The 9,136-nt window shown below is 53.9% G+C and overlaps 1 protein-coding gene and 1 pseudogene across 1 annotated transcript; one reads left to right on the plus strand and one right to left on the minus strand.

The window, feature by feature from the left end:
• Positions 1-55: 55 nt before the first annotated feature.
• Positions 56-6,558, minus strand: LOC108407408 (myotubularin-related protein 9-like; annotated as a pseudogene).
• A 987-nt stretch (positions 6,559-7,545) lies between these two features.
• FAM167B (family with sequence similarity 167 member B) lies at positions 7,546-9,111 on the plus strand. The gene is made up of 2 exons (XM_017676745.3): positions 7,546-7,998; positions 8,657-9,111. Exons 1-2 carry the CDS (start codon positions 7,741-7,743, stop codon positions 8,885-8,887), a joined length of 489 nt encoding a protein of 162 aa, XP_017532234.2. The 5' UTR covers positions 7,546-7,740; the 3' UTR covers positions 8,888-9,111.
• Positions 9,112-9,136: the final 25 nt, after the last annotated feature.

Below are 9,136 nucleotides of genomic sequence, written 5' to 3' on the forward strand. Positions count from 1 at the left end.
TTATTTGGACCTTCTCCCTGTATTTTGGATACTTCAAGTCTGGAACTTCAGTATTATGGGCTAGGCTGTGTTCCAGGCACCCTCATCCAACAACACCCTTATCCAAGGTCCAAAGGTGCTGAGGGGTCTGGAAAGGTCTCAAAGTCTTAGCCACTATTCAAGGAGCCAGTGATTAGGGTTGGGGCTCAGGGGCTGAAACTGTTGGCTGAGTGTCTTCTGTCTCCTTATCTGTCACTATTTGCTACACCTTCTCCCATGCTACCTCTGAAGGCTCAGGTGGGCGAGTCCAGCACAGAAACAGGCCTGAGAGGAAGAGGACAGGTAAGGAAGCTGAGCAGAGTGGATAATTCCACAGAGGAGAAGGTGGGGTAGGGGGGTCACCTTGCCACAGTCGCAGGTTCTGGGGCTCCACATAGGGCCAGATGTCAAGGGATTGAGGATGTAGAGCGGGTTCCGCAGTTTTCGTTGCTCTTCTGGCTGGCTGAGCCTGGACCACAAGGAGTGTGTTCAAGTTCTTACCTCACACAGTCATCTGTAGGGAGTGAAGGAGTGACTTTCCAGACTTATCTATGCCCTCTGGGATTATGGGTGGGGGACCCTGGTTTGGAAGAGTGTGACAGCCACCCTGGAGCAGATAACCTCCTTTTCCTGCAAATGTTCTTACCGGTCAGATCCTGTACTGGGCACTAAATAAAGCAGGAACAAGACGAAGTTCACCTGGTGTTCAGAGACATGGAAGTACTTGGGGGGAGACAGTGGGCCCAGTGTGAATACTGATAGGTCTGGATGGATGAATGTGGAGATAGTAAGGAGGCTCTGCCAGTGGTCCACAGGGAAAGAGTTTGCATTAGGGTGAATCGGAGGGGTCTTTGCGAGGAGAGGACTAAGCTAAGAAATTTAACAGGAAAAAGGCTAAACATGAAGGATTGAAGAGAGGGATGTAAGTAAAAAGTTTCTCACCTGGATGACCCATGAATGTAGTTAGTGAAAACAACATGGCAGAGGCCAGGGAACAAAAGATAAATATGATCTCCACCTTGGAGAGGAGTGAACTGCCTCCTCATCCCAGTCCAGTGAAAGAAAGATGGCTTTTGGGGGCTTATTGGGAGCATATTCAACAAACCAACCGAATAGAAACTACCGCTCGTGTGCTCTCTGCCAGTCACTGTGCCAAGCATGTTGCATGCTTTAACTCAGCTAGTCCTCACCCTCCCAACCCATAGACTATGGGTACTATTAGGCTCCTTTCCTTGCTCCTGATGAGGAAACAGACTCAGGTGTGCTTATGATTACCAGCAGGCAAGTGGTGGAGCCAAAACTTCAACCCAAACAATTTGAGCTTTCAACCTCTATTCTATTGCTTCACTAGAATCAACCCTACAAAGTGGTAGAAAGCCCAGAAATGATTTATTTTTGCATTAACTTTCCCCTTCAGCTGTTTTTCAACTAAGAGTGCACTTGCTCTTGGCTGTGGACAGAAGGGTCAGTCTAAAGGACTGGACTTAGACCATCCAGCTCTGGGTTTGCAGAAGTTAGGAGGAAATGTGCAATTTGAAGGTAGGGAAGGAGAGGACACAGTTTCCCTTAAAGAGAAACTCATTTGAAAGGTGTCCAACCCTGTCCTGTACCTGCCCCCTGACCCACCTTGACACCCCCTTAGCTCACGTCTCCTTGTTGCTATTGCAGAGGAAAGTGCCAAAAGGGGAGGCATAGGCGTGTTCAAACAGCGCCAACAGCAGGCCCTCCCCAAATTCCAGCGACAGCAGGAACTGGAGGCCCAGCTGCCACACGCAGTCCAGGAAAAGGAGAAAGGTGGGTGCTTCATGCTTGGGGTGGGCATGGGAGAAGGCTGAGTGGGCACAGTGCAGCTGGAAGGGGTGTCCAGCCTGGGGAGGAGGGCAGAGTGATGGGCACAAGGAAGTGAGGTTTCTGGGTGAAAGGGAAGGGCTGGGGCTGAGTGGCCACTTACCTGGATCCATTCTCGCTTCACCAGTTCCTGGAATCCAGCCATGGTCCGGCTCAAGGGGTCCAGGATGAGTTGAGCCAGTGAAGTCATGAGCAGGGTGCTGTCAGTACCTTCAGCCCCATGCACCATGATGCAGGCCCCTTCCCTGTGGGCCCAGGGTTTATCAACAACAGTCAGTCCTTCCCTGCCTGGGTGGTGGGCCAGGAATACAATGGGTCCAGTTCTGAGTTGTATCTGCTACTAAGACATGGTTTTATGCCCAAGGATTGAGAGCCCTGCCCATCCCGCCCTGTTCTATCCCATGGGTGGAAGCCTTACTTCTCCATGCCCTGGGCTGCTAGGCAAGAGGTGCTCAGTGCCTCCTTCACATGTGCCATCCAGCGGCAGCCTTCTAGTCAACTAAGCCAGCAGTCCATGCTCTGCTCCAGGTCCCGACAGGCTTCCACCAGGCGCATGAAGCTCTGTTGTAAGGGCCGCTCCCTGCACAAATGGGAATCTGGTCATCTCTTCTCCAACCCAAGCACTGGTAAGCACAGCCTGGGAACAAGGGCTCAAGACCAAGGTGGGAGACAGAGAACCCTCAGAGGCACCCATCTGACAAAAGGGACACAGGACCCCTTGGGAAGCCCACCTAATCTGATGGAAATGATTAAGTATCCTTGAGGATCCCCCAATCTGATGGACAAGATCTAAGACCCTTTGGGAAGACCTAGTCTGCTGAGGGTGGGAGGTTGTGCGGCATTACCTGGGGAGGGGTCACACAGCTCTCTGGAGAACATAGAATGCCTTGGGGAACCCCTGATTCAATGACAGTGTCACAGTACCCTTGAAGCACCCCAATCTGATGGGAGCAACACTGCTACCTCAGGGGCCAGTGTGACAGGAGGAACACAATACTCTTGTATTCTGGTATCTGCTCCTACTTCCCAGAAACTGCTCTGCCCAAAAGGTGATAGGTGCTCTCCTGTCAGAAAATCTAATGAAGACTTTTCCAGCCCTGTTTAAGACCCGTCAGTGACTGCATTGCCTTTAGGAGGAAGTCTAAATTCATAATCGTGGCCTTCAAGGCCTTTGCTGGGCCGCATCATGCTCCACCTCCACCTCACACCCTGCACTCCCTCCGCACTGAAGTACCTGCGCTCCCCCAGCAGGACAAGTGAGGAGGGGCTCTGCTCACGGATGCTTGCAGCCCTTGCAACCTGTAATGGACTTCTGCCCTCGGCCTGACCTGTCACGTCTCTTCCTCTTTTAGGCCTCAGCTAAGCACCCTGTTCTCAGGGAAACTCTGAGGTGCCTCCTCTGTGCTGCTGCTTCTCACACTGAGTTTTAATTGTCCATTTACTGCTGATCTCTCAGCTATATCTGGGCTGGTCACCACCTCAGCCTCTGTTCAATCAATGTTGGTTGAATAAATGAATAAACAGTTTAGTATTCTGGAAAGGGAGCAGTCCCCTCTCCTCAAAGCACAAAAACCCCCTCAGCACCTTCTCTTGATGCTACCATCACCTGGAGACAGACGAACAGATACAGCCCTGTAGGTACAGCCCTCAGGGCAGAGCTGGGACAAATGGCAAGAGGTGTGTGTGTTGGGGGCAGGGGGAGGTTATTCCCAGAAGACAAATTTAAGTTCACACAGAGGTGCTTTTTCTTTCCAGGCAGAGTTGGGGCGCCTAGGGACTAATGAGCGCTGTCAGTGGGGTATGCAAGTAGGGATGCCCACCTGGCAGGATGGCTACCAAGAAAGGCCTCACAGTCCTCAAGGTTCCCGGAAGACACCCTCCCACAGACACATCCATGAAGAGTTCTGCAGGAGAGAGCGGAGGAGAGAATGGGAAGGCCCCTTACCTCTCCAGGGGCTGGTGCAGCCGTTTCCAGCCAGGGTAGGCGGCCCTGGCCTCGGTGCCGCCGCCTGTCATGCGGGTCTGTTTGGCGGCCTGAGCCAAGCGCGTGTCCAGGATGAAGCCCCGCACCCCAGGACGAGATCCCGCCAGGACAGCTCACAGCAGCTCCTCGTCCTCTGCGCAGCGCCACTTCTGGGGTCCGGTCAGGGGCTGGCTGGATCGCATCAGTACCTGTAGACAGGAACTGAGCTCCAGGAGCCGTAGGCACGCACACCTTGGTTCAGGGACTTCACTCAGGGAGTTCCTAGGCCGGGTCTACACTGGAGCGGGTTGGGTCTACGGGAGGAACTCGAATGGCCTCAGACCCGCATCTGGGTGCATTGTGGCCGAGGCGGGATGGATCCGGTAAGGAGACCGTGGGCGGGTCGCGGGTTGACAAAGGAGGATCTAAGCTTCTAGGGAACCCAGACTAGCCGGGGGCGGGGCCAGGGATAGGTGGGACTCTGACGAGCCGGAGGGGCGGGGGCGGGGCCTGAAGGGGTAGAAGCCCGGGCAGCCACGGGGCATTGAATTGATCCCGCCAGTACCGAAAAGGGCCAGGAAGGGATGCAGCGGGTCCTAGCGACGAAGTGTGAGGAGGGGTGGGGCTCACGGTTCCGCTGGGGAGCGTGGTGGTAGCTGAGTACAGGGAAGCGGCCTCCCTGGCGAAAGCGGGCGCTGCGCGCCAAGGACATCGTCGTCCACCGCGCTAGGCACGATCACCGCGCGGGGGTAACTGGGGCACAAGCTGAAATCCTCGTTCACTTCGCTCACCCGCCAAGCGTTGGTCTGCGAGCAGGGAGGGGCGAAAGCCAGGTCTAGGGCACGAAGTGAGTGCCGCATTACCTCTCCCCTTAAAGGCCCGGCGTGTCCACATCCACAAGTCCCCACGACCGCTCCCACCTCGCGAGCTACTCGCTTGTAGTGGCATTCGGGCGGGTGGAAGTGCCAGGCGTCGCCCAATCTCAAGCCCCTGGGACGACAGAAGAACGGAAAGGAGGTAATGGCCGATTCCAGGGAGGACAGCGCCTGAGGAAGAAAGTCAGGGGATCTGGGAAAGGTCGGAATCATCTCAGCCGCGCCGTAGCAGTTCCCACTTCTTCACGTACTCCAGACCACTCTGCATCCTCGGCGGTCATCTGCCCCGGGGTAACCGTGGATGCTGAGTCCGCAGCCGCAGTAGCCCACGTCGAACCCCCTGGGTGCGGATTAGGGTAGCTTAAGGGCCTCTGGTGCACCCCGGCGTACCTCAATGGAGCGGGCGATGTCCAGCGTCGCTTCCACGCCCTCTATGTCCAGCTGCAGCACTCGCAGGTCTTTACAGCGCAACGTGATTGTGCCGGAGTCACCCGCGACGCTGGGCAAGGATGAACTCAGACGTAGTGTTCCCCGTCCATCAGGGGTGGAGAAACGAGTTTCTTGCGATTGGACTTTATGCAGGGGGGACACCAATTTCAACTGCTCTTGCCCTTCCCCCTCTCCCTGCGGAGCCACGCGCTGGCCAACCATGGGGATGCCCCCGCCACGTCTCACCGCTTCTCGATGGAGGCAACACTACGCAACAGCAGCAGCCACAGGTCAGGAGTCTCTTGGGGCCCTGACGACAGCAGCAGGTGGTGGCCAGTGACGCACAGTGTGCCGCTCTGCGGAGGCCCCTCACGACCCCGCAGGAGCTTGGCTTGAGCCCGGCAGGTACGGATCAGCTCCGAGAACTCCATTCCGCCTGTGGTGGGCCTGGGGCCCAGCAGAAGCACAGACTGCAGTAGCGTCAATCGCGGCGAGCGCGAGCTCCGTAAGGGACAGGAACTGGAACTGGCTAGGCAGCTGGCGACGCCGGCCGGACAGCTGTTTAGGAGACCCCTTGAAGGAAGGGATCGCACAGTTTCACAGGAATGGCCTTCTCCTCTCGCCAGCAGAGGATCCCCGTCAGAACCGTTAAGGAAGAAGCCTCAATTTCATCATCTGTGAAATGGGGAGAATAAGCTAATTTAAAACCCTTTACCTCATGCCTACATTACACAAGGCGCCTAATTTATTTATTTTTTTTAACTCTAGGTGCTGGCATTCTCGCTTCCTTAAAAAGGAAAAAAATATATACTCTCTTCTCCCTGGTGGACGGGTTGGAAAGAGTGGGTATAAAACCGGGAACGGTCTACTTCCTCCTTATGGCTGAGGCTGGGTGGGGGAATTCCCTTGGTCCACCTTAAATGCCAGCAGCTGTGTAGGTGGCGCCCCTCTCCCACCACAGCTGGAAGTCCCTGCCTGAGGGCGCCCTCTAGGGGGCCACTTCTGGCTTAGTCCTGCCCTCTGGAGTCGCATCCCCTGACACTGCATACTTTGGCAAAATATGAATTTCTCATACACTGAGCAAGGCCCTATAGAGGAAGATGATTCTATTTATAGGGTTTTCAGTCCGGCAAGAGACACTTCAACTGATAAATTTCAAGAGTTTAAATGGATTTACTGGAGGACTCATTCATTCATCCATTTCTCCAATTATTCTCTCATTTCTTAAAACACTGATGCCTACATTAATTGCTGATTACAAAGAAAAATAAAATGGACTCATACCTTCGAAGGGCCTTCTGATCCACTAGGTTCCAGGCTTTAGTGTGTGTGCGTGTGTGTATGTGTGTGTGTGCAAAACCCTTTTTTTCAAATAAAAATTGAAATCATAGGTGGATCCCCATAGTACAAACATAAAATTGGAACTGCACTATGAAAATAACTAGACATAAATGAGTACCAATCAAACAATTTCAGACCAGCAGCAGCAGCTAGAATGGGAATTCATTAGAAATGTAAGTTTTGGCCCTACCCCATTAGTACTAAAGTAGAAACTCTGTGAGTGGTGCCCAAGAACTCTTTTAACACACTTTCCAGGTGATTCTGATGCATACTAAACCCTGGGAACCACTGGGAAGTATACAAAAAGGCAAAACCAATCTAAGCTGTTAGAAAGTAGGGTAACATTACCTACCCTTAGGAATGTAGTGACAGGCCAGGGGCACAAAGGAGGCTTCCTGGATGTTGGTAATACTTGGTTGCTTGATCTGGGTGCTGGGTTCATAAATTTGTTCAGTTTGGGAGCATCCCACAAGCTGGGCATTTATGATAAGTGAATTTTTCTGTGTATATGTTATATTTTCAATACAAAAATTTAAAAAGGTGAACTGCTCTGGTTGAAGGCATGAGAGGGCAGGGAGAGGAAGTCTAGGAGCCCATCCATAGCTCTGTCCTTACCCCACATGCAGCCCTGAGGGATTTCCAAGGGAACCTAAAGTTCCTTATAGTACAGCTTGAAATCATTGATCTATCCCAACAGAGTCAGTGAGTTGTTGAAAAGTCCCACAGAACCAGCACCAGAACCCAGATCTCCTGACTCCCATGCCAAGGCTCTGGACATGGTACCTTTGCTGAAGGGCCAATATCATGAGTGAGGACAGAGGCAGCTCCTCAGCTTCCTTACCCTTCCCCTTCCCTCAACTTGGGTCTTGGGAAAAGGGCCAAGACTGGTGTGAATGATGCTTTTCTCATCCTGGAGCAACTTCCTTTCTGGGAACTGGGTGTCTCCTTCTGGGCAAAGACAATAAAATTCATCCAAGGGGCCCGAGAAGCACTGGCCCTCCTACCCCAACCCGGATGGGCATCACGTGGCTCCTGGGTTAACAGTCCAGGAAAATCCCAGCCCTTGCTCGCTCAGCCTGCCACATCCATCTACTCACCCACCCTGACATAATCAGCCTCCCTCACCCACCTTGAACACTCACTATTGCACACTCCCTCGCACACTCTTTCACCCTTGGCTTCTGCCACCTCTCCCTGGGCAATACTGCCCACCTTTCTCTAATCCCAGAGCTTCAGTCTTGCCCTGTCACTCACTCCAAACCCACCATGTCACTGGGGTCACTGAAATTCCAGGCAATGGGTGAAGAAGATGAGGATGCGGAGAAAGCAAGCCTGGATTGTGTGAAGGCCCTGACAGTCAAGCTGCAGCTGCAGACACGGCGGCCCTCATATCTGGAGTGGACAGCCCGGGTGCAGAGCGAGGCCTGGCGCAGTCCCCAAGCCAGACCTGGGCCTGGGGGACCTGGGGCAATCTGTGGCTTCTACTCAATGGACTCTGCCCTTGAGTGGCTCCGGAGAGAGCTGGTGAGTCTGGTGATGCAGTCAGCCTTGAAGAAGGCCTTGGGGCCAGTCCCCCTTACCGGGCAAGACATGGGTGTTGGGAGGGGATAAGAATGGATCCCATCTGCAGCAACTGCTCCCACTCCTGTGGCTTTTCCTAGGACTGAAGAGCCAGGAATGGACTTTTCCAGTGTTTTATTCAGGGAGCCTTGCTGAAGAAGGATTCCAATCAACCTGCTGGTCTTGGGCTTCTGGCTCGGGACAGAACCTTGCCCTTAGGGGACATCAGTTATAGTTGGGGAAAGCATTGCCTCCCCTAGAATTGCTATACCCCAAAGATACAGTGAAGTATAAAAGGAGGCACTGACCACACTATAGGCAGAATCTGAAGAGGCAAGTGTTAAATAGGTGGCTTTTAACCCAATACGTGCAAATACAAAGATGTCTATGCTCCAAATTGGAGATTGTGCTTAGTTGATCTGGGTTGGGGTACTAGGCACCTGAATTTGTTTAATAATGGCTCCTTAGCTTGGTTTTAGAGCAAGATCTGAGAGACGGGGAGGGATTGAGCTTGGGTGGGAGGGGGTGGGGAAGGCACAGCTAGTGCAAAGACCCAGGGTGTTGACAGGAATGGGGAGACTGAGGGCTGGTCCAGCGGGCTCACCTCCCCTCTCCGCCTCAGCGGGAGATGCAGGCTCAGGACCGGCAGCTGGCAAGGCAGCTGCTTCAGCTGCGAGCCCAGCTGCACCAGCTGAAGGTGGACCAAGCCTGTCACCTGCACCAAGAGCTGCTGGACGAGGCAGAGCTGGAGCTGGAGCTGGAACCGGGGGCTGGCCTGATCTTGGCCCAGCCACTGCGACACCTCGGCCTCACGCGCATGAACATCAGTGCACGGCGCTTCACCCTCTGCTGAGGAGCATCTGTGGGTGCCTCCTTGGCACCCCCTACCCCTTCCTCAGCCCACCTGGGAAGGGTGAAGGAAGGTGTACCTCAGAGGCGCCAGCACCTAGTGAAGGATAGGGGGAGGGTTAGGGGTGACACCAGCTCTCTGGGAGTAGAAAGCCCCAGCATCCTGTCACCCCTGCTGCCCCAGCTGGGGGGTGTGGGAGGAAGGGGAGGAGCACACAAACTCCCAGGCTCCTCAATAAAAGCCCTCTCAGCT

Source organism: Manis javanica, chromosome 4 (assembly GCF_040802235.1).
Source record: "Manis javanica isolate MJ-LG chromosome 4, MJ_LKY, whole genome shotgun sequence".
In the NCBI taxonomy this organism is placed as follows: Eukaryota; Metazoa; Chordata; class Mammalia; order Pholidota; family Manidae; genus Manis; species Manis javanica.